Source organism: Miniopterus natalensis, chromosome 8, assembly GCF_054644295.1.
Source record: "Miniopterus natalensis isolate mMinNat1 chromosome 8, mMinNat1.hap1, whole genome shotgun sequence".
NCBI classification, from domain to species: Eukaryota; Metazoa; Chordata; class Mammalia; order Chiroptera; family Miniopteridae; genus Miniopterus; species Miniopterus natalensis.
Window position 1 is genome coordinate 47911766 of NC_142088.1, and position 26799 is coordinate 47938564.

Genomic DNA, 26799 nt, shown 5'->3' on the forward strand with positions numbered 1-26799 from the left:
TTCACAGGACTGTGTAAGTGACCAACTCTTTCCGAAGGAAGAGGTGTATGAAATGTTACATACTGAGTGATCAGAAAGCTATGAGCTGATTAAAGGCAGGGAGGGAATAGGTGGGGGAAGGGAAAAGCTTAGGGCCAAAAAACTCTTGGTCTCAAATGAAACGCAAAGTCAGAATCGCTTGTTTCTCCTTGGCTTCTTTTTCACATTCTTACATTCGTTAGTAATGAAAGTATGGATTAATAAAAAGCATTGACAAAAACTATGCATCATTAACACAATAATGAATAACATTTGTTGAGCATTTGCTATGTGAGAGGCAGTGTAACTGCTTGGTACACATTACTTCTCATTTAGTTTCCATAACCTTGTAAGTTAGGGACTATTATTAATTCCCATTTCATAAATGAAGAAACTGAGGCATAGATATGCTAAACAAATAACTGGCTCAAAGTTGTAGAGTGTCAGAGCTGGCCCTTAAACCCAGAACCCAGAGTCAGTTCGTTTTTCTTCCCTCACTCCTGCTCCATGAAACCTTGCTATGGAAAGGGTCTATTGAGTCACTGAACTTTTCCCAGGGGGTCTGAGATTCAGAGTGCCTGTTGCATGGATACATCAGTTTTCTGAATCCTACGGATTTGGGCTCTTGAGAGACCCACTGTCCTTTCTGTGATATTCCTTCCTGCGAGGGCCCATCATCACTCATGCTGCTGCTTCGTAAATCAGAAATCCTATTCCGGGCTCCTGAGTGAAGGGGGCTACGTAGTTTGCCAGTTAGTCACTGTTATTTTTTTAAGTCTCATGTCCAGCCTCTTCAAGGCTCCGTCCCCTCCTATGTAGTCTATTTTAATCCTGCACAAAACTAATTACCTTTCTCCAAAAATATATCATACATTTTCTTGGCTTTAATACTTTATTCTGCCAGGAATACTCTTCCCAACTCTGTTCCATAGCCATAAGGGCCCACTTCCCCGTCTCAAACCAGAGGGATGGAGCTTGCACCCGAGTGTGCAAAGCAGTGTTTACATGTATTAGAGCATTTAATGCAGTCTATGTTATTGTGCGTTGTATATCTGGGTCATTCCTGTTAGATGTGCAAGTATGTAATTATGTTGCTATGAGCTCCTCCAGCACAGGAGTTCTGGCATAGTCAGCTTTGCAGCCTCAGTATCCAGAACAATTGCTTATGCCATGACAGGATCTCAGTAAGTGCTGGTTAAAATTGAGGGGACCATGCTCGTGAATTATGTTTCAAAAACACACACATCAGGAAATGAGTTACCTGCCCCATAATGCTCTAAAATTTAAACTAGAATCTTAGGATTGAACCATGTGGGGATCTATATTTAAAGGGCACTGTGAAGTAGAGAAGGTAGGAGAGGTGAAAGAAAATGAGTTGGCAGGAAAAATTCAGAGAGAAAAATCAGTACCACTGAAAGAGAAGTGGTTTTCTATAAGATAGGTTTGAGGAACTCTACATGGCCAAAGAGCAATTAGCACATCCATTTTGATCTGTAGTCCAAAGAATGTCAAAAGGAGAAAAGAAATAAAATTAAGGACAATTTTGATACTGGAAAATAATCTAAGGCCCTAAACCATGTAGTAATTTCATACTCGATATCACCTGATGGAATGAGAGCTCTGAAACTTGATCTTTGAGCAATGGATCTTATGGCTGAAAAACAGTAAAATCAACAAAGTAATTTAAATGACCAACATATGTTTTAGTTGGTTAATCCAATTAGTGTAGTCATTTTTAGAAATTATACTGACTTCTCAGAGATTGGCCTTATTGCCTGGAAGCTGAGTTACAGTATAATAACATTCAGAAACAGTAAACATGAGTATTAAATGATACATAATCAGTGCATTATACATACACAAACTTAGCCTGTGATTTGACAGTGGTACTGAGAAGATTAGATCAGATTTCATGATTTAACTTTATTGTTTTCAATTTTATGTGATCTCCATTTAGTGCACAGTTACTGATGCAATTATGGGAAAGGATGATTTAACATTTTTTGACTTCTCAGTGTGGGTTCTATACATGGACATGAGATGTTGGGATCATCTTCAATTTTCTTCCCCCATCCAACTCATGCTATTGTCAAAAAATGTGTCACTTTCTTGCAGATGCTACAGTTAATGTCTGATAAATTCTTTGGGCATTTTGTACTTCAGCTTTAGAATGATTTTAGCTACCAAATCACCAATTGGCATAGAACACTATACTTCCTAAGGTTATATCTTTGATATATTTTAGCAACTGAGCCACTGATAAAGGAAGATGGAAAGCTTTTAAAACAGACTTTAGTTTTATGAATTCATATAACTGGTTAACAGGTTCCACCCCACATGCACCAGATTTTGAATTCATATTGTTGTCTCCTGTTTTAAGAAGAGCATTTTCCTCCTATATTGGCTATCTTTATAGACCTTTAAGCAATTTGCAAATAGTGCATACATAATATTTTACATGATCCTTTCATTTAATCTGCATTATCAGGTTCCTTAGAACCATTTGTGGTGAATTTTTAATCTAATCCATCATGAACCAATACATTTGTAAATACAATAAAAATACACTACTAGAAAAATGAAATTTAAAAAATAGACACACAAAATATAAACCCCAGTTGCTTTATTATTAGATTGAAAGTTGTAAACTCCCTTTGGCAAACTCCTACAAGACTCTAAGTGCTTACTCCAGCACCTGCACGTACACTGTCGTGGGGGGGTAACCAGCAGACCTAGCTAGAGCCAACACAGGGACCCATGCTCTGCCTTAGAACCTCAACTCAGCATGAGCTATATACTGTGACTCTATAATGGTCAGTTCCCTTTTTAACTTGAAAATAATTTTTATTTATAACTTTCAGGTTTGGGGAGTAGAATTATAATTTTTAAACTCTTGAAAGCACTTGTTATTTTACTAATGATTTTTGAACCCAGCTTCTGGTGGGGATAATTAATTCTACGTAATCAAGGCCTCTTCCACTGTCCCTATTTGCTTTAAATGGTCCCTTAAAGTGGGTAGAGAGTAGTCATCTAAGGTCATAGTTTTATTTGTGTATCTCTGTCCAAGGCAATGACTACACTAGCAATTCAATATACCCCACTATTGAAATTGCTTCAATTGTAAGCTTTGAACAATTATAATATATCCCAAGATTTTAAATATGCACAGTATTAGCGATATGAACAAATGTTCAAGAGATTTTTCAAATCTTGGATATATTTGAATGGCTTTGACATGACTTTATTTATTTTTAAGCTTGTTTGTTTAAAAACTAGTAATGCATATTTTGTTGGTAGCAAATATGTAACGAAGAGTCAGATACTAATCTCAAAATAAATCTGGAAACACTCCATTCTGAGATTTGAAAACAGCCAATTTTAATGTAAACAAATTTCTTAAATATTCTAGGTATTATACAGAGTGCATTGTGACAACATAATTTTTAAAACCTTACATTACCTTTGAACAGTCAAATGTCTCATTGATTTCTTACAATTATTTTTGCCTAAGAATGACTCTTTGTGTACAGTTTGGCATTTTCAAAATATACATTAAAGAACGTTTATGAAAGGGACAAATAATAAATTTGCGATTAATAATGCAAGTTGGTTTATAAGTTAGAATGTTGTCTTAGAAATATTTTTTCTTATTAACATACTAGGTGAAATTACTCAAAAAAATTAACATGCAAAATGTTGTGTAGCCTGTCTTTTCAATGATAGTTGAAGCAACAGTAAAATTGGCTTCTGACAAGGTTGAAAGTTTTTATCACAACTGCAGGCAGCTGAGGATGTCTTTCTCCAAACGATCATTATTACAATATCTGTATCTTGGAATCCACTTAATAAGTGAGATAAATGTTTCACATATTTTAACATGAACATTTATGACAGCAGATATTATTTCTAGCATATGCATTTTACTTGGTTGAATAGTACAAAATGTAGTTAATTTCCAGGATAAATTTTCAAGCATTGCATTCTGTTTTCTGATTGTTTTTTACAGAGGTAATTCAGTGTATATAACATAATTTTAGTCTTTTTATATTTCTTTCTTTTTTCATCCTTATGTGTTGAAAACAGACAATGGTCGCAGTGTCAAAGGTAAAGTACAAACTCGAATGTTAACATCTGAAGCGCAACGTGCCCCTTTACTTGGCATGTTAAGTTGCCTGCTGTATGCCCTGCCCGATGCCACATCATGCTTCCCTTAGCGAGGCCGGGCCCTGGTGGAGACATCACGGCTTGATTGGGTTGGAGACATTGTTCCTTTCTCAGTCATGTGATGAACTTTCCCCACCCCCCCCAACCCTGCAAGAAGGATAAGCCTAGGTGGACAAACAATACTTCCTAAATATTTAAGTCATTTGGAAAGATACAAATCTCAAGCTAAATATATTCCAGTGTGAAAGAGGTGCATAAGGCTATTTCAGCCAAAAAAAATATTTTCTGAGTTCAAGATTAAATAAGCAAAGTGCTACATGACAGCATCACTTCACTTGTTCCTTCTTTTGTTTCCTTAAAACTAGTTTCACGTTCCTGGATGGCAGGGGGTATGGTTTTAAGCTTACTGTAGTAGTAAACTGTACATGCATGATAGTCATTTTCTATTTTCCTATATTACATTTCAATCATGTTGAATGGTGTCTTATATTAGTCGGAAATCACCGGCATGACCTACAGCTACTACAGGGTACTGGTTAACTGAGAAATACCTCTGGATAAATCTGGATTTGGCTAAAAATCTGAAATTCACTTCTGTTTTTCTACTAGATCGGAGTGGATACAAGGAATCACAAAATACGATAATCCTATATTCTCATCAAATGGAAAACTTGTGGGGCTTAGTCTTTTAACATAGACCATGCATGCTGCTGTGGGTATGCATGTGGTGACAATGACTCGTTTTGTGCATGTGTGTTGCATGGACACGTCTCCACCAGTAACCATCATTACTTAGAACTCACTGTTTTGATCTCTTTCCTATGTCACTGCTTCTCTAATCACTGTGAAGTTTTGGATATTGATTTCTCAATTGTTTCTCTAATTAATTCAGAGCTGGTGACTGTTAAGAATTAATATCACTAAAAACTAAAGATGTTTTCTGGCCAGCAGCCCAGAATAATTTGAAAATAAGGGAAATTGTGGCAACTTCTTTCCATCCCAGTTTTATTTTGTAAGCACTTCAAAAAGGGCCTATGCAGGCAACCGGGATGAGATTTCATCTGCATGCATATTCTACCCTTGGCCTAAGATTTCTAAAAGGAAGGGAATTAGTGTCAGCTGTGGGTGGTGATTTGAGTTGATATCATTCAGAACATCACCTCAAGGAACAGAATACAAACAACTCTCACCAACTTGCCTCGGTGACATCTAGCTGGCTTTAGCTTTAACAATTAACAATAAATTATTAGACATTAATTTTCCAGTAATCTTTTAAATGCGGTGAGAAATGAATCTAATTTTCTCTCAATAAATAAAAAATTGAGCTTATCTTCCAAACTAGTAGTTTGCAGAATTGTCATTCAAACCACAGCAATTTTATTTTTGTCTCATAAACAAATCCAGTTACTCTCCAACCTTTTTTTCTCAGCCCCCCATTTTAAAATAGCAACAGTCTTTGCACAAAAATGAATCATAAAGTCAGAATTTGGAATTAAGAAACTCTAAACCATTGTAGAAAGTTTTTGTATATTAATTTTTATGAAGGTAAACTCCCAGTTTAGTTAAAACACATGCAAATTTAATAAAAATGCAATGTACCTGTGCCCTCCAAAGTCTTCATTATTTGTTCAGGCTCTGGTTTTAAAAACAATTTGAAAAATATTTAAGTGCCTGCCTCCTTTAAGTATTCACAGAGCAATTAATATACTACTTAGATATAGGACAATACAATAACTGTGCTTTTTAAATTTGGGGGGAGGGGTCCTAAACTACATTTAAATTAAAAAATTTTTAAAATAAAAGCAAATTTCTATACTTCTTTGTATATACTTGCATAATTATTTTTTCAATATTTAACTCAATCACAAATTATTTCCTTACCAAAATAAAATAAATAATTTAGGAATGCATTTGGAAGGTTTTCAAGATCATCTGTTTTATTCCCCTCAGGCAAGGTTGTTGTCTAAATCCCTTGCACAGGTGCTAGAGGCATCTTTATCTCCAGTGGAGTCCATTCTTGAACTTTCTTGGGAAATCTGTTTTACTGCCGGTTACACAAAGAGCGAAGCTAAGTCCTTCTTGCTGAAATGTAATTTATTCCCCTTCATCTATCTGGAGTTGGATAGAGATGCTAGCTGGCCACTTCTAATCTTGATGTTATATCACAGAATAAAAACAGCAAATTGATACTCAATCTTTTCTTCTAAATGGAATAATTTCCATTTACCCTTCTTCCTTGGGATCAATTTTGTTTCCCTTTAATAAATTCCCTTAGCGCTCTGACTCTTTAAAATTAGACTTTAGAGATCAAAAAGTGTAACTCGTTATCAGAGTGACAACGTTAAATAAATTGCATCTGCTGTTTATTGTTGTGTGTGGGTGCACATTATATTTTTCCACGAATTCTCTAACATGTAAGAAGTGAACCTAATCCTACAATCACACATAAACAGATTTCTACCTCCAACTAAGTGGTTTATCTGCTTATTATGCTTTTCAAGTCATCAATAACAATTAACCCCTTACCCTACTTAGTAAATAAGTCACTCATATAATTTTACCCCTTTAGTGCTTCCACCTCCTTCTCATCCCCTGTAACACTGCATCCCACTGGCAATGGTATGTTCAGTTTCTAACTTGTCTAAGAATCTGGCATATGAGTCAGAAGAAAACTACTCTCAAGATTTATCACAGCTTTTACCTTTTCTATAGCCACAAAAACTATCAGACTCACAATGGAAATCAATTGATCTGACACAACTGATTCTCATAAGTTACACTGGTGATTACTGAGGATTTGTGATTTTATAAGTTGATTTGCAAGTTGATTTTTCAATGGTGATGGTTTTCTTCTGTAAATTTTATATGCCGGGCACTGAAACAGACAATATAGATATTGACTACAAATAATATGATTACTTTTTATCTTTTTCTAGTGTTAGTGGGGTGTCCTTTTGTTTATTGACAATGTTCTTTAACAAATTTCAATTATTAAACACTGTTCTTGCATTTTCTTTAATGTTGTCACTTCAGTGACTTAGGTTTCATTAAACCTTAGCAAAATAAACTCAGTGCCCTAGGAAATATCGTACAAACACCTGGTGAGTTGAAAACAACCTTGATCTTTTTAATTTCCTTCCCCCTTGACCCATTTGGCCCTCAAGAGCAATGATCTTTAAATATATATATATATAATTATATATATAATATATATATATAATTATATATAACATATAAGATATATATTATATATAATTATATAATTATATTATATATATTATATATATTATATCGAATGTCCTTAACTATATTTCCATCACCACCTAAAAGAAAACATATTCTCCTTTGGTATCTTGTAACTCATGATAAATTTAAAATTCTTCCCAATTTTTGCTGTTGCCTCTAGCTTAATTTCTAAATGCAGGGTATTTCTTTATAGCTGGAACCTGGCCTACTTTATATTTAATCAGACACTTGTAATATATTAGAGCTTTACGTAGCTGCTGGTTTAGTCTTCTTGGTCACCTGTTTTCCACCTCCTCCAAGTATATTGGAAAATTTAATCCAGTCATCCATTTTGCAAATATTTCTCTAAAAAATATTGAGTCCTTCTATAGACTCTTGAGTTTTACATTTCTGTCTACTAAATCAATTATTTCCCTTTATGTCTGCCCACTTATTTTCTTTAAATTGATTTAACTTTGTTTTTCAGGTTATTCTCCTTTCTTTCATTAGAATCCTAAACCCCAACTGTTCATGATCACTCAGGGAGGCTGCCTTGCACCTTTAAATCCTCAGCCAAGGCCTCTCTGAATATAGACCTAGGAGGTAGGAAGCCCTGTATTCTGATTTCTAGATTCCTATTTCTTTTTGGCCTCATAGTCTGTCTGCTTTGGTTCACAGTTGGTAAAATAAAGATATTGCTAATGCCTATCTTTAATTAAAGTGTTGGAAACTTTTTCGTTAGAATTTTAATAGATTTTAGAATTACCTAACCCAACACTGATCTGTTAGAAGACTCTAACAGACTTCTGCATATAAATATCTGCTTCAACGTCAGTGGAAAGGAACATAATCATCTGTTATACAGGGTAAAATAAATTGTGAAAGTCTTGTCTAAGGAGCATGCATGAATTACTTTAAGAAATATTTTGTTTTGTTGAATTCTTTAAATGGATAGATTTAAAAGGTAACCTAGATTAAATCTCTAATTCTAAAAGCTTAAAAAAACACACACACAAGAAAATAGAGTGCCAGTTTAGAAAGACTTTCCACCAGTAAGTAAGAGAAGCTAAAATACAGACTGCAATGCATTTGTAATACTCTGAGGCCAAATCTTAGCCCTTTCAGATCTAACGTCCTCTTGTTGCAACAAATATTTTTTATACTCATTTTACTATCCTGAAACTACATTCAGAAATAATTTAACTTAGTTCTAAAAGAACAATGTGATTTTTTAACTGTAATATAAATAAGAGATAAAAGTAGTTTATAATAAAATGATATTTATCTTAATATGTTAATATTCAGATGTAACTACACTAGAAGACATAATGCAATAATTAGATATAAGGGAAAAAAACGGCTTTAAGTGATTAAAAACATGAGAAAACTCTCCATGTAAGTACTGAATAAAATGATAGCACAAAAGTATGGTTGGCTAACAAAATAAAACTCACAATTGGAATAAATAGTAACACATTGGACATATCTATACATACTTATGAATTTTAACAGTAAGAACTCATGGACACAGACAACACTGTGGTGACTGCAGGGGGGAGAGGGGTGGGTGGAGGTAGAAGAGGGCATATGGGGATAAATGGTGATGGGGGAAAAATAATAAAATAAAGAGGGGAAAAATACTCACTTAAAAAAGTAACAGTGGGAAACGAAAGCTGAATTATGAATAATATACCAAGATAAAGTGGGGAGAAAATGAGGGAGCATAATATTTTCAAAGCTGAGCTGGCCCTTGCTTTTAAGCGTAGCGTTAAAGCGACTCCCGCTGTGCTAGCATGCGGTAGTAATGAATTGCACAGAAGAAAGAAATCCCACTGAATGTCAGGACATATATTGATCCTCCAACACTTAAAAAAGACCTTGCAGACCACATGTCTTCAAAGGCAGTGGGAACTAGAAGATGGATTGGAAGAAAAAATGGCAATCAAGGCATTCTGGAGAAGTTATGGCAGATCTCTAGGGAGTTATTAGGGGTATATTGGAAACTAACAGGCAATCCCAAGACAGTTCATTTCAGATGTTTAGTTTTTACCGCATGGATTTCTTTTCATTGTATCACACATAATTTTACATATATAGGAGAGCAAAAGTAGGAAATATTTTAAAGAAATTTTATTAATGATTTTGATGTGATTCCTATAATTTCTACAAATTTAGTAATATCCAATCAACACTGTTAAAATAAGATTTAAATTTCTTTGCTTACATATTTTTGCATGTGACTACAAACACAGACTTAAAGCTTGAAATTTTGTACTGACAACTCAAATGCCATAAATAGTGTAGCTCTGATATGATTTTCCAAAATGGTGAACAACTTCTGGTAAAGTTCTGAATAAAACAGTGTAAAAAACCTTCCCTTTACATGATAGTTGTAGCTCTGGAAAGTTCCATAATTAAAAACATGTTAAAAGTGCATTGTACTCTACATGTGAAACAGGTTCAAGGTTCAGATCATTATAAACAGGCTTTTCACCTACGTGAATGCCCATGGGGCATATGGGACAATTTTTCAAGGTGAGAGAATAGCCACCTCCCATCATTGTGACAAATAAAAATGTTTCACAAATGCCCCTAGAGCAGCATTTTCAACCTTTTTCATCTCATGGCACACAAACTAATTACTAAAACACTGCGGCACACCCAAAAATATGCTTTTTGCTGATCTGACAAAAAATAGGTATGGCTGTTGTTGTGTTAGCTATTGTCATTTCTTTATTTGATAAACTAAGGGAAAAGAGGTCAATGCCCCTGACTAAAAAGTTAGGTGTTGCACGTTTTAAAAATTCTCATGCACATTTATTCAAAATCGCTGCCCTAGACTGAAGTACTCTCATAGTTGAGACTACTTGCGTAGAGGTGTAGCCAATTCAGTGGGGTTTATTGGAATAGGTCACAGAATAATCAAAGTATATTTAACAGTGTCTTTCTGCTATAACATAAATGACCCATGTTTTTACCAAGTTTTTTTAACAACTTTATAGATAACCTGCTTCAGAAACCCAACATGCAGAGAAAGGGAATTGAAGATTGGGCTGAAGGGTTTTAAACACAATTATGCATGAGCTTAACCTTCTGTAATCTCTTACCAGTATCCCTGTGTACAATAAAATTACCTAAGGAGTGAAAATATATTAAAATTGAGCAAAAGACAATAACAAGAAATCTGAAGTCCTGGAATTTTACAAGCTGTAAATATTAAGATACAGACCTGGAGTGTAGCCATAGAATGACACAAGAAAATGAAACATCATCTAAACTCTGTCCCAGTAACAAATTAGTACATGTAGTGGAGAGTTCTATACAGACCTGGAGAGTGGCCTTCTGTCAGAGTCCTACCTGAAGGCTAGAACAGTTTGGTGCCACTTTTGGATTTTAGTCCTCCCCTTGTCATATAAATAGAAAAAAGAGTGAAATTCTATATGCAAATGAGAACATACTGGGCAATAAATGTGCAGAGAAAGTGGCATTTTTCACCTAGGTGGACATGGTCATCGTCATAGGAAAAAACTCAGGAAATGAATAGAAATGCACCTCAAGAAACACAGCGGTTGCTACCTCAATAAAAATTATCTTTAAATAACTTCAAACTTTTATAATAATCAAACATAACTTTTATAAATAAATATAATGTGATTTTTCTTCAAGGAAACTATGAACTAAATGATGAATATTTTTTTCTTGGCATAATATTTTTTCTGAGTTGATTGGTTGTTGAGGTCCAAAATATACAAACTATCAATATAATATTCCTCTGTTTATACCTCATTTGGTGCATAAAGTACATTTGGATCCCTAAACTGTTAGTTTCATTCTGAACAAGAAAGAAAAATAAGGCAAAATGTGTTAACTACCAAATTCATTCATGCAGTTTTTATGTTTTAAGCACTCTCTGAGGTAAAAAGCTAATGACTGTATAATACTCTTGGGCTCAAGATTTTTCTACAGTTCTTCCTGATGCTAATTTCTAAGAGTTGCATAACATTATCCATTGTACAAGAACCTCTGGAGCATTTCCTGAATCTTCATAAGTAGCAGACAATAGGTTCATCTCAAAAGAAGATATAGCTGGTCAGTGTACTTATCTTTAACAAAGGGTCAGGAGTCCTGGCACCTTGTCAAATAATTTGTGGGAAAGGAATTTGAGGTGTCATCAGGGTTGGTCAAAGGGTACAAACCTCCAGCTACAAGATGAATAAGTTGCCCTGGCAGGTGTGGCTCAGTTCATTGGGCGGCATCCCATGCACCTTAAGGGTTACGGGTTTGATTCCTAGTCAGGGGGCGTGCCTGGGTTTAGGGTTTGATCCCCAGTAGGGGGCATGCAGGAGACAGCTGATTGATGTTTCTCTCTCCCTCTCTCTCTCTCTAAAAATCAATAAAAATATTATTTAAAAAGATGAATAAGTTCTGGGGGTCTAATATACAGCATGGTTTAAAAAAATAAAGAAAAAGAAATAACAAGGTACTACCAATTCCAGGTATGTCCTATTACCTAGTTATGGTCACTTCAATTGGAAATCATTTGCCAAGGAAAAGGTTTTAAAATCCCACACAGGATCCTAGAGTTTTCAATAGAGTCCACATACACACACACAAAAAGAAAGACATTTGCCCTTCATAGTCTTATCTGAAATTCCTCCATTTGGGCTTAACTGTTCTGGAAGCTCTGCAGAAATATCTCATAGAGGCAGTAGAAGCATATGAAGAACCCAGCTGACTTGTCACCTGTCATGGCACAGAGAGGAAAATAATAGTAATTGGAGCAAGGTAGACAGCCCATTCAGAAATATGGCCAACATGATTTTAACCATAGGCAAGTCCTTCCTTGAATAATCCCTGGATTATAAAATGAAATTCTTGAGAAACTTTGGAGGTAGAATTTGGCCCATGACAGAGAGTGGGGTTTTTTTCTTTTATTTCAGCCCTTGATGAAAGAAGCTGAGAAATAGCTAAAGCCTCCATGTGCTCTCTGGATGAACACCTAGACCCCACCTTACCCTCAGATACCCATGTGCCACTCCATTCAGCAGTCAGTGACCCTAAACCCTGTGTTCAGGTATTAACTACCAAATTTAGTCACACCTGAGTCAGGGGCATATTAGTTATGGATCACCAGCAGGTCATTCAGGACTATTTTTTTTCTTCTTCTATTTCTCTTGATATTGCTTTTACAAATACTTTCCAATTTTTTTAGGGCCTTTTAACCATATCAAGTCAAGCCTTCTGGGATCCACATCGGATTCAAACCTCAACAAATACAGCACCATTAACAAGATTCCACAGCTCACTCTGAATTTTTCAGATGTCAAAACTGAAAAAAAGAATACATCCCCTCCTTCTTCAGATAAAACCATTATTGCACCCAAGGTTAAAGATCGAACACACAATGTGACAGAGAAAGTTACCCAGGTAGGACATGATTTTACTATCAATTTCAACTGTTTTTAAGGTTCTTTTCTACACCATAAAACACATTCTTTTTTCTATGAATGACTATCAAGAGAGGTAAGGCATTTATTTGCACTCCAATTTATCTTGAGATGTTGGGTGACCCTCACAAATAAATAAAGCTATAGACTGTGATTTTGTCTATTACGAGACTGAGCAAAAATGGAAAATGGGCTAACTTGGCATTGTTGTTCCCATTCTTGTAGAGGTGGTTAACCTGCTATTCATCATGTTTGGACATTTATTGTTTTGCTGCCAACTCTTGCATTATTAAAGCATGGTATTTTGTTATAATGGATGCGTCTATTGAAGCTTAGATGACTAATTGGTATTTACTCTTAACTGTGGCCTTCTTTTTTAACTTTACTAAGTAGAGTCAGATAAATCAGTTGACTTGGGGAAAAGAGCTGACTGAGATGATGGGAAGTCAGAGTAAACCAATGTATTTCCTAGGAACAATATTTTATTGTTTTTAAATAAATATTGCATGTTGAACTAGGATAAAAAGGTACTGTCTAACAAGAGTCATGGTTTAAAGAATAAGGGAAAATGATTTGTACTTATTACATTAAAATACCAACCTAAGCAGTACCTAGCTTTTGCTTACAATTCACTTACATTCTTGGGAATTCATGGCTCTAAAATTTGTGTCAAGTAAACAGGTGTTTTTTTTTTTCTTCTTACAAACAAATTATTTAGTAAATTTGATTAGCAAATCTTTTCATAAACTGTTACAATATAAAGGTAGACTAGACCCGAATCTCCATACCAAGCATTGAAGATTTTGAATTAATAAAGTTGTTCTGTAATTATAATCACTGCAAGCAACACTCTAGCAATTTGTAAATAACCTCCTTGTGTGAGCTGATAGCTATGTAATGACCATGAGTCAGCTGTAAATAGACCTGAGCAGTCTCTATTTGAGATGGGAAATTGTACATGCCGTGCTCTGATATATTACTTCGATATTTATGTAGTAATGAGGCTTTCTACCCTTGGCATTTTGTACTTCTTAACTTAGTAAACTGAGCTTAATAATGGTAAATGAAGAGTCCACTGTATTGGCACCATTTTGATAGCTTCAAATTTTACTTGCAATTGCTTTTACCTTAAAAATTCTATTATTTGTAGACAGTAACTATCATATGGATATATAAAAACTAAGAGATTTTAGAAACTGCACAGAAGACTGGTAGCAAATACTAGGGTCAGGGCTCTGGCAGTAGCCTAAGTAAAGCAGTCAGGAAGTAAGGGAGGGAGAGGGAGGGCTGAAGGGGAAGTTGGCCGAGTGAACAAGGGAAAGGGTGATAATCCCAGGTAGGAAAACAGCAAGAACAAAGTTCTAGAGGCACAAAAGTCCATGTGTCTTATGAGAACAAGTGGTTTCCTGGACCAGGATGAGACTAGGCTGGGCAGGGGCTCATCACAGGTGGGGGAGCTGCTGAAACTTTCCATTCTAGATGGTTCTTTACTACCGTTTTTACATAACTGCCTTGGGGGTCTGAGTAAAATGCAATAGCTGCCATCAAAAGCATTCTTTTAGGGTCTCATACTTTCTCTTTAAATCCCTGTGACTTTTGCATTTAGCTTCATAGTATTCCAATATTTGTTTTAACATTTTTAAAAAATGTTTTAAACTACTTAGCACTGAGGGACTAAGAGACCCACAAAAAGACCTCATAATTTTCCTACAGCTTCTCATACTTCACCCAAGCTGTGCAATGCCCCTCTTCACAGCCTCCAAAGTACCCCAATTGGATAAGTATGGTGCAGGCAAAAAACCTTTTTAAGACATTGGAAGATTGGAATTGGATCTTGTTATATAAAGGATCTTTTTTTAAAAAACAATGTGACAAATACAGTGATAGGAAGGCAGTTCTGGAGGCAGATAAAACACTTAAGTGGCTGGCTATGGTTCTGGCCAGAAATGATGAGGGACTGGAAAAAGAATGAGATGGAAAACTAGAAAGAAGAGGTCAGTAGGATCGCTCTGTCTTCTTTTTAGTGCCCTTTTAGCTCTTAATAACAAACCTAATTATCCACAGGTCATACCATACAATATAGAGATCAAATATTGAGAAATTCCTCCTGCAGACATTGCCTCTGGAAATTTTGTTTAAGCGCTCTGAAGCAGGGTGATCCTATAACTATTTTCTCATTTAGTGTTTGTGAAGGTTCCTGATCATGGCTCTCTCTGGAATTCCCATAGTCGCAACATATAACACCACTTGTCTCCTAGACACTAAAAATAACTTGTAATAACCTGAAGGCTTTATTATTCCCTTTGTTAGGCCTGTGTGGAAATTCTCCTTGTCTAGATATTCACAACATATTTGCTCTGGGCAGCCGGCAGTATTTTCTGTACCTAATGTTCTTACTTGTTGTATTCCCTTAGTACATTTACAGAAACCCTCTCTTCAGAATGTATCAGGGTTTTGTTCATAGATCATCCAACAGTGAGTTTAAATGCTCCTCTGAACACAAACAATAGAGCAGACATAAAAAAAAAAGGCATAAATGAAAAAGACATTGATCTCTGCTCATGTTATGCTCTCTCCCCCTTTGTGTCCCATCTCTATTATACATTGACTAATTACTGATTAGCCAATTATTTATTTGCCTTCCAGGCTAGAGTGGACTTCTTCAGAGTAGAGATCATTCATTGGTTCATCCATACATTCATGCATTCATCTTTTCGTTTACTCACTTAGCAAGCGAATTCATGTTAAAAGGCAAATTCTCTATCTCTGCAAAGTGAGGGAGACAGACAAATACAGTACACAGGCATTACAATGCAGCATGAAGTATTACACTACAGGTATCCTCAGAGTGCAGAGGGTGCCAGGAGAGGAAACTTTACCTATATTGGGAGTTTGGGGTAGTGCTTGAGGAATATAAAACTCAGGTGAGTTTTGAAGCTTGAGAAGTTTCCAAGGTTAGGAATTAGAATCTGGAGTGGGGCACGCTTGGCGAACTGTGGGTATCAATGAATGAGTGAAGCATGAAGTATTCGTATCACTAGTGCAAAGCATAATACAAAACACTTAAGGAGAATCTTAAAAGATTCAGAAGGACCAGTGAAGGTATTGGAGAGAATTAAGTAAGAATAAATCTGTGGGTCAAAAATCCCTAAAGCAAGTGTCTGCCTTCTAAATGCTCCCCTTAGACAAGATTTTGATTCTTTGTATTGTTTTAGGTACAGAGACCCATTCTATTGTCTGTTCTTATAGGGCAAACTTATGGAATGCATCAGCTCTTTCTGTTATAGTCCAGCTGACCTTCTCTATTTATTAGAAAAAATAGAAAATAACTCTCAAAAGGTGTGGATTTTTTTAAATCTTAACTACAACCCAGCTGCTACAGACTGATGTGTAGTGAGGTCTACTGCAGGGAGGCAAGGCCTTGGTTGGCCAGTTTATACCAAATTCAGCGGTGTCATGGAGAGAAAACAATGAACTGGAAGAAAAGTAGGGGGAAAAACAAAGTTCTCCTTTTACTATGAAAGAGTGGATCTCGATAATCAAATTCTTGGTTATATCTACCTCCTTTTAAAGAAAGTAAACAAAACTTTTGCAATCTTATATGATTTCATTATTCCTGAGGCTAATTCTAGTTCCAGTTCAAATGCCATGCTAATTTTATGATAAATAAAATGTTTCATTTTGTTGTCATGTTCAGCTTTTACAAATTTAGTATTAGGTCTGTCACCTTGGATATGTAGAAGAGTATCAAAAGAGTTTATAAGATGATGGCACTGTGCATTCTAAGTCTTTATTGGCCAGTCACGTGACACTCTATTAATCAATGCTGTAGCACAATGCAACTAACAGAGCCTAACTGAAACCACCTTAAACAAAAAATAAAAAGAGGAGGGACAGTTTATTGGATCATATAAGCTAATCAGAGGCAGATCTGCTTTAGGGCACCGCTGCCTCCTTTGTTTAAATAGCTGATGACATTCTCTTGCTTATCAGCCATGTTTTCTTCTGTATTGACTTCACTATGCATCTCATGGAAGCAAGGCCCTGAGACTCTCTTGTCTCACGTAATACTCACAGTTGGTCAAGAAGGACCTTCTCTCGTCTAGTGTCCATATCATTCCTGAGAAAGTGGCCCCTGATTGGCCAACTTGAGTCCTGCGCTCATCCTTGTGATTCAAGAAGTGTAGTGCCTTGACTGACAACCACACCAGAAAAATTAATTAGGAGAAGAGATCCACTAAGGGGGAAGGACAATCAGCAGTGGTCCATTGCTAAGATGAAGATAGGAATTTAGACTGTGTTTCTCTCTCTCTCTCTCTCTCTCTCTCTCTCTCTCCCTCTCTTTCTCTCTCTCTCCCTCTCTTTCTCTCTCTCTCACACACACACACACACACACACATACACACACACCACTGAATACGCATTATGTGCTGAGGAAGCACTAGAGACACAGAAGTATAAAACCTAGTACCATTATACAAGGGTTTATAAAGGACTTGGAGAAACACGATACAATACATAATAATAGCATTTATAAATGCTAATGTGAAAAATGCTACAAAGTCATATCATGAAACTAAAGGTAGTTTGAGATTTTTTTTAAGACTCTGCACTGGTCAAACTATGACCAAATAGTTCTATCATTTATTAACTTATTATTTAACAGCCTGATAAATTTAATAGAAACCCATATCAGGATCATTGGAAAATAACACATATGAAGAAGCCTAGATGAACAGGAGATTTTAATCTGGAGAAGAGATGATGGGAAAGAGATTTACTACTAGTCCACAAGTAGTTTTCTTATAGCTTCACTAAGGAGAGTACTCAAGATAATTAGTTTTGGGAGTAATCACAAAGAGACTTAGGTCATAAGAAAGAGTTTTCTGAATGTATAAAAAGCCATATAATCTTGAAATCTATAAAGAACTTTAAAGCCAAAATAGATTCCCATTATTTTGGAATCATTTAAGTATATTATTCTCATAAAAATAGAATTATGATAGATTTAATAATAGCTGACATTGATCGAGCATTTACTATGTGCCAGGCTCTATGCTAAGTGGTTTGATAGATTATCAATTTTAATCCACATAACAGTCCTATGAGCTGGTACTATTATTATCATCTCCATTTCGTAGAGGGGAAATCAAGCTTAGAGAGAGGCAGTAACTTGCCCAGGTCACATGGTTAATGATAGAGTAGCCTTCACACAGGTCATCTGACGCCGAACATGAAGTTCTAAATCTCTAAAGAACACCCTCTCTATGATTTCATTGTTTCTCTATTTTTCCCCTAAATCTATTCAGAAATTAGCATGGCATTTGGATGTACAGTACCTGTAACATTTGACTGTCTGCTAAAAATGTCATAATCTGAAAGTTTAGTAGTGACTAATTGGAAAAGCGAGTCTGCAGATAAATAAGATGAGAATGTTGGTAGATTTTCTCTAAAATTCCTCAAAAAGCTAAAGAAAACCATCCTTAATAGGGGAGCTTCATTTCAACATTATCTCTTGTTTAAGGGTAGATCCCATTTTTCTTATGCTGCTTTTAGATTAGAGTGGAAGGATTCGGTTTTTTTGGTGGCATGCCACTCAGTTGCAAGAAAGGCAAAATTACACTGATTACTGACATAAAGAAGAGTTTAAAGACTGTGGGTTTTTTACTTTCCATTGAACTTTGTCCATTGTAAACATGCTCATTATCTCCTCATGGAATTCAGTGGCTCTCAATTTATATTAATTTCGGCAGAACTCCAAAACAATGTTTATAATTCAGTACTACTTCAGAAATAAAGATTGATTTATAATAGAAAGAGAGCCTTGATTTCATTTTATTATCTAATGTTTAAAATTATAAATGTTTGTAATTTGTATATATCAATTATATCTCAATAAACCTAAAAAAACATTTATTATTGTCATGACAGCTTCCATGCCAAGTCCAGGACCATTGTGTGTCAGATGACCTCCAGGTTCTTAACTTGTGCAGGAAAAATTTCAAGACAGGGGTTCAGGTGAAAGTGAAAGTAAGTTCATTAAAGTGTGGGACAGCGAGACAAAGGGAGGGTCCCTGGAGACAAGACAAGGGGGTAAGCCCAGGACTAGCTGCCACTGCCTGTTTTTTCCCTGGGTGCCAGTCTCACGGGGACCCTTAGAGCTTAGGCTCGAGGAGGCAAAGTACAGGCCTGAGGAAAGGGGAGGGGGGGATGAGGTGCTAGCATGCTCAGAGAAGAGCATGAACTGGCATCCTTTGTCCTAAGAGTTTTATCTATTTTCCATAGGCAGGAATTTTAAAGGAGGTCCCAGGGGACGATCTCAACAGAATATCTATTAGATCTCCAGATGTGCCCTTTAGTATGCCCATGTATCAAAATGAGTGTGTACTGGGGTCAGGGGTCATTCTTTGGTTAGTTTCGCCTCTATCTTGGATTAGTCTGGCTCTACTTGTTTTTGTTGCTATTGTAGTTATATAGCTCTCTGACTAAGGTGATTTAAACCACCTTTGGTTAGGAAGGGTATCGATAATAGTATTAAAAATGTCTTCCAGGTACAACTACAAATTTAAAGTGGTTTTATATAAAGCAAAACTTTCAACGCTAATATCATTGTAATTCTGACTCCAGTTCAGATTCTGATACTAAAGGATATATTAAAGGATAGGAATCAACAGCCAGATGAAGAGATACATAGAAGAAGATCTTGAACAAAAGAGCTTCTGTCTCCTTGTTGCTTGAGCATGTGGAAGTGTTCTGGAAGCTCTACGAACTCACTCTTTTTTTTTCATGGAGGCTTCATTACTGAAGCACGACTGAATAACTCGTTGTCAATTGTGAAGACTTGAACCTCCAGCTCCTCTCCCTACCCTGGAGGTAAATGGGTGGAACTGAAAATTCCACTCCTCTAATATCTTGGTTCTTCTGGTGACCAGCCCCAACCCTTTTGTGATTTGGGGGCTTTCCAAAGGTCATCTCATTAACATAACAAAGGACACCTTGATCTCTCTCAACTCTTTGGAAATTTTAAGTATTCTGTTTTGGAAACAAGAGATTTAGACCAAATATACTGGGTATCCCAAAAAATGTATACATAATAATTATCAATTCCAATGGGTTAAATCTGAAAAGAAAGAAACATCAATTGAGCTATCAGCTGTTAAGTGTGTATACATTTTTGGGGGGACACACTGCATATTTCTTAAAATGAATCACAATATCACAGTCGTGAATTTAAAATTACACTTATTTAAAAAGTGTATTTTTCAACAATTATTTTTATGAAACCTCATTGATTCTCACTCTTGAAATTAAAAAACACACAAAATTCACAATATTTCTCCAGTATGATTTAAATAAACCTCATTTTTCACCCAAATTAAATGTCAAGCAAACCTCAATAAAACTATACAGAGTATCTCAAACTGCCCAAAACAGTAATAATCACAAAATTCCAAATTAAATTTGAAATGCAAAACAAGTTCAAAATTGCCTCTGAACACTTCCAGTTTAATAAGACATTAGTTTTCTATCCGTTGCCCTACTGCTGTTTATAGAATACCATCAAATTTGGTTTAGCAAAACAAAAACCCCCATCCAACGTTTCCCCATGTTCTGAATTTGGTCTATGTCCATTCACACCAACTGAAAAGGAAAACAATATAAATGGATGACGCAAGTACAAGTGAAGCATATTCATCAGGATAATTATGGATTCAATATTTGTGAGTGTCAATGTTAGAAATGTTTAAAACTGTAGAGAATTTTTGTTAGTTTATTTGAGCCAAACTGACCATAATTGCTGGGAATCGGAATCTCAACGGATTGAGAAAATGCTCCAGAGAATGGCAGTTTTGCACCTTATTTTATGAATTACAATCAAAAGAGGAGGCCCAAGGGTTTACAGGAAATCCGTTGGTAAGAGATTAGGGAGGCAGGAGAAAGCAAAGTGGGGAAATCTCTGAGACTGGGTAAAAAGTAAAAGGAATAGACACTTCTTTTCCATAAGTGGGTACAGGACAGTTAACAGTTAATAATTAACCGGATAATAATGACAATGAGGTGTGGTCTCCTGCTCTGATGGAAGAGTGTGCCCTGATGGGACTGGAAAAAGAAAATTACCCTGACGTTCCAAAGCTTTAATATCTTAGATGCAAAAAGGATGATCGACAGGCTCGGTAAGGTAAAGATTGACCTTTATCAGGAAAGGTACTGACCTTAGACATGACTACCTGCTATGTCTCGATTTTAGTTAGAAAGTTTTTAATTTCACACCATCCTTTGTGTTTACTGTAGGCCTCTGAGTTTGTAAGGCTACCATGCAGGCCTCCCCTGAGTTTGTCAGGTTTAGTTTGTGGCCCTTTTTTTGTCACATGGGTGCTTACTAAATATAAGTCAAAGTGTTGTTAATATAAGAAACATCCAAACCTCTAGAGAATTTTCATAAAAGTTTAGTTGAGCCAAACTGATGACATATGCCATATGCGGGAAGCAAGATCTCAAATGCTTCAGAGAATAACAGTTTTGCAGTTTCTTTCATACATTTTAAATTAGGAGGGAATGCGAGGAAGATTACATGGAGATGAGAGGGAGCAACTTGGGATGGTCTCACAGGATAGTTACGACTATGTGCTGTCTTGGTGGATCTGAAAGGGGGCCATGCAAAGGTGTGCTAACCCAGATGCACAGAAACAATGAACAGGGCTTACTTAAGGAGAAGATAAACCTTTTATTAAAGAAGTTAAATGCCAGGGGCATGACTACCCTCCATGACCTGCCTAGTTAGAAATTTACGATCAGATCACCCTATATAAGGTTGCTTTCCATAGAACCCCTGTATTATGTACATGGTGTTACAAAAACATATAAGTCAAGGTTCTTGCCTCTAAGGGCCTTTGATTGAATACAAACCTTTGACCTTTGAGATCTTTTTAACTGGGCAAATAAGTATATTCTACAATTTTGTCAATATTAAGATATAGATAAAAAGTAACTATAGACATTTAAGTAACAATTGTATAATGAAAGAATGTAGTATGCTATATGTATATTAAATATAAAATAAGGATGTTCATTATTTTGAAAAGGGAAGTATGTAATTTAAAAAATCAAGGAGTTACTTTTCTAACTATTTTCACTAAATATTATATACCTATCAAAACTGACCATCACTTGCTGACATATACTGTCAATTAATAAAATTTCACTTCAATTTAAAATACCTTAATTAGCTTACAAGTCATACATATCCATACTCTAGGTGATGAAAGAAAGTATCCATATGAAACCCTGATAGCCACTGACTAAGAGCCATAGCTTGTAGGGGAAGCATGAACGTATAATTGCTTTTAAAAGGCACCTGTTTAGTTTTGTACATTCAGCACACATTTTTAAATGAAGGGAGGCCAAAAAAATGACTCCTTTAAAAGTTCTGTCAACCAAAGAAACAAATTGAAAATAGATGCTTAAGTAAAAAACTAAAATATGAGTGGTCAGAAGAGGTAGGTAAAAATACAGTTTAACGTACATAGCAATTGTCTGGTTGCTATGGCAATGGAGACACAGGAAGACGGCAGATATGTGTTACCAAGATGATTCAGTTTTAACCCCCCAGTTAGTGTGAGCCTTGGGTTAAAGCCAGACTCAGGAACAGAAAGAATGCACTGGGGGGAGAGTTCCTTTGCGCATTTGCCCTCATGGCCTAGTGGTTGGGACAAGCATAGTTCAGTTAGGTGGGATGCCTAATGAAAGTGGGCAAGAGCAGTAAACTTTCCATGATTCCCAGGGTGAGAATTAGGCAAAAGATTTTTTATCAGGTGTGAAAATCCGGAGCACACATGGCATTTTTTACACAAGCAACCCAAAGTCTTGTAATGTTAAGCAACTGTGAACTATTCCTTGAGTTAGGAAGCGTTTTTGACCATGGAATATTATTTAGAAGGAAATCCCAAATAAGGAAGTCAAATAAAATAAAATAAAATAAAAGGTCCCATTGGTTATCTGGCTGATTTAATTGCGGGTAATATATTTTCCCTCTAGCTCTAATTCTCTGTGTTGTGTGAACCACATTTATAATGAAAAATATGTAATTAGATATTAAACCCTATAAAACTCAATTGCTTTTAAAAAAAAAAGTTCATTTAAAAGTAGTTAATCTTCATAGAATTTTAAAATTCAAAGAAACTTTAGATATCATCCTCCCTAGGTTTTTTCAAAACTTTTTGATCAATGGGGGCTCTCTCTCTCTGCCTCTCTCTCTCTCTCTCTCTCTCTTGCCCTCTCTCCCTCTCTCTCCCTCTCCTCCATCCCCTGGAAATTAAATAAGTGTCAGTGGAGCCTGAGGGGTTTGAATTTTTAAAAATCCCGATTCCATTTGCAACCTCTGTTTCCACATTATTAAGATCAGGCAAATATGAGAAACATGAATGTTGCCCAGTCCTTTATTTTGCAGTTAAAGAAGCTGAAAAGAGAACCCAGCAGAGACTTAGGTTCCATATTCCTTCAGTTGGTATTATACATTGTATCTTTTTCTATAGGTTTCTTAATGAGTTAATTAGTTCAGTTATATATTCTTTCGATGTTTTAATTATAATATTTTGTTTAAAAAAAGACGTAAATTGGGTAACAGGCTTACTTTCATGGGGGAGCTGTTATAGGCACCAGAAAAGTGTTATTGGACAGCCCCCTGAGTTGAAGGGAGAGGGCTGGAGCCTCCTCGGTTCCTGTCAGTCTCGTAGGAAAGAACCCAAATGAGTGACCCCAGAGGACTGCATTGTAGTAAAGAGAATTTGTTAAAGAAATAAAGCAAGTCAATTTATTACAGAAGCAAGGCAAGCAAATCTATACGTGTGTCTGGCCATGAAGCACATACGGACTTGTCAGCTACTCTGAGAAGTGCTGCCTGGTAGAGGTTTGGCTTTTTATACTTTTTCCCCACAGGTTTTAAAATTCTTCTGCCAGATATCTTGGTACAGATAACTCTCAAGGTCTCCCTTTTACTTAGTTATGGCTTTCCCAGAATTTATGAGAAACTTTTGGCGATTTTATCTTGACAAACTCGGAGATTGCTGGCTTCTCTGTCTAAAGAGTGAGATAAAACTCTTCCTTCTTTGCTTCCCCCACCCCCTCCTGCCTCAGCAGTTCCAGGGAGATTTACGCTCTGTATCCTCTGGTTAGGGAGGAGAGGCCTTGTAACTCCCCTCCTTTCCTGCATTCTTTGGTATTAGCCATCCGTTATCAAGATCAGGTTTTGCTGCAAGTAGGCTGCAAGCTGCCGAAGCTTTTTGGCCTTGTTTAATGTTCTTGTCTTGTTTTTTCAATTCCTCCTGCCCTGAAATTTTCCCAGCTCCTTACTATCCTGTAACGGGGCTACTGCCGTATTGAATTAATGAAACAATCTTCCTCAAAGGAACAAGCTCCGGTGAAGAGAGTGCCCAGGCTGGAGGGCTGTAAAGTCTCTTCTTCAGAACAGTGGGCTCATACGTGTTTCCTAGAAGAAAAGTTTTCTTTGTCCAATAATACCCACTCTCCCTGGAAATTAACATGGCAAATTAGCACATCAAAAGTTCTGAGACGTCCTAAATTAAACAAATCTATAAAACTTTGCTTTACCCAGTATTTCTCAAACATGTTTGATGACAAAAACATGTTTTTCATTGTCTTTATATTTTATACCTATTGTTATCCTGAGGAATTCATATTTGAGGGGAGAGTCTTTAGGAAATGTTGGTCTAAATGATGCTTTTTTTCACAGATGACAGTGAGTACTGAATATTCAACTCAAACATGGATGTGTGAGAAATTTTAAAACTGTTAAAAGGAAGAAGGTTTGAGATAGGCATGAGGTATGAGTGGTGAGAAGCGGGTGATACCTGATGTTATAAGAACTGAAAACTCTAACCTTCCTTTTTAGATTTGTGTTATTTTGTTGTGTTTTTTGGATGATCTTATAATTAAAATGGCATAAGACATATTAACGGAGAAAAACAAATTTTGTGTATGGAGGGGCCCGAAAAACATGAGACCCAAAGGCAGTCAGGCAGTTGAGGCTCATGTGCCATCCTGAGCTCAGGAGAGGGGTAGGTGTCGGGGCTGCAGGGGGGAAAAAGGTTTCACAGGAAGACGGGGAGCAAGTGTTGGGTAAACAAATGTTCGCCTTGCTACGCAGACAAGCCCGTCAGATAAAAAGTCATCTTTGGTATTAGCTCTCTCCTGGTATAGTCCTCTATCTAAATTTTTTTCGGCAGTTAACAACTCTTTCCAAGTCTGTTGGATCTTGATTGTCTTCAGCTACAGGTAATCCACATGCCAAAGTGGCATGTTTTGGAGTCACAGCATTCGCTCCCCTCATTGCGAAGCCCACTTTCCCCCTTTGTCTCAGTAAAGTCCACTCAGGCTTCTTTTCCAACCTTGTACCAAACACAGAAGTCGGCTCAGAGAAGGTTGAGAAAAACACCAACTGCATTTCCTTTTCTCTGTTAAATGCCACCCGTATCTCTTTTTATGTTTTAAATGTATCCATCACAAATACCCCTGTACTTTGAAGCCTACTCCTTTAGAGTCACTTAGGTAGAAAGGAGAAAATGTGGGAGGCAGGGCCATGGAAGAGAGAATTAAAATGTGTCTAAATTTCTCTCCTGAGAGTACCGTAGTCGAAGCTGCCTTTCTGTTGTATTTTAGTGGCCACAGACTTGAGAATAGAAAGCTCTTTTTCTGTCTCTTGTCCCAATGTCCTCAGATTGGTGGTACAAAGGTGGGGACAGATGAGGTGGCATATGGTTTGAACCAGGTTACAAAAACAAGCTATTTCTCATACTTCTTGGCTCCTCTGTTTCCTGTTGGTCTCTCAGTTTTCCTTTCATATGTGGCAGAAAATGTTTAAAAAATAGTCTGCAGCCAGGTCTAGTTCCTGGTGCCTGTTGATCTTTCTCACATTTGAAGCTTAGAATCGAGCTGACAAACTCCCATACCACTGTCAGGGACACAGTCTTAATTCCCAGGTCGTGGTGACAACGCCAGGTGAAACTGAGTGAAATCAAAAGGAGCAAAAGGCGTAATAGAAATGTTCTAGCGCTGCTGTTTGGTTGACTGGCAGCTGAGCTGTACATCCTGTTAAGGTGATAAGCTGTCGTTTGTAAATTATGCCAATAGCTATATCCATTATTCATGGGTTGGGATTAGAAAATAGTAATTTCAGGCCCCTACATTTTCCTACCTGCAGGCACCTGAATTACTTCCGAAACTGACTACTGTACTACCTCTCATTTATTTTCTACCATTGTTAGATCCTACCGGCCCCCCTTCTGTTTGCAGTGAAGAAAGACTTCTCATTTCCCTTTGCTCTATTTTCTTCCATAGAAATGAATGAATAAATCCTACCGAAGACAGTGCTTTAATTCTAGTAAATGGGCAACTGCGAGCATGAGATTTCAGTGTACAGTTAACTAAAAAAGAGTATCTTCCACAGAACAAGCATTGGTGTCCACTCTACACAACCTATTACTTGAAAGTGAGTCAGAACTAAATCATTAGTCTCCTGGATATTAAAAACAGAGAGATCATTATCATATTTTTATATTTTAGAATTATTTTATATTATTTCTATAATAAAATAACCCCTCAGCTTTGACTCCTGTTTAGTCATACGAAGATTCTGAATATGTTTCTTACACAGATGCCCTCAGATTTGCCTACACTTTGAAGCCAAACTCCTCCTTTAAAATCACGAAGGTGGAGAGGGGAAAAAAATCAGTGCAGAAAGAAGTTGAAGGAATCTCGCCTCTGAGGCAGTTTTGTTTTTTCTGTTGTTTTGTTTCTTTAACATATTTTTATTGATTTCAGAGAGAGGGAGAGAGAGAGAGAGAAACATCAATGATGAGAGAGTCATTGATCGGCTGCCTCCTGCACACCTCCTGCTGGGGATCGAGCCCGCAACCCGGGCATGTGCCCT

The 26799-nt window shown here is 36.5% G+C and overlaps 1 protein-coding gene across 1 annotated transcript in view; it reads left to right on the forward strand.

The window, feature by feature from the left end:
* KCNH7 (potassium voltage-gated channel subfamily H member 7) overlaps positions 1-26799 on the forward strand; it is a 391952-nt gene that overhangs the window by 272456 nt on the left and 92697 nt on the right. Inside the window, exon 5 of the mRNA XM_016197612.2 lies at positions 12620-12834. Within this exon, the coding sequence (XP_016053098.1) occupies positions 12620-12834 (215 nt within the window). The remainder of the gene's footprint in view (positions 1-12619; positions 12835-26799) is intronic.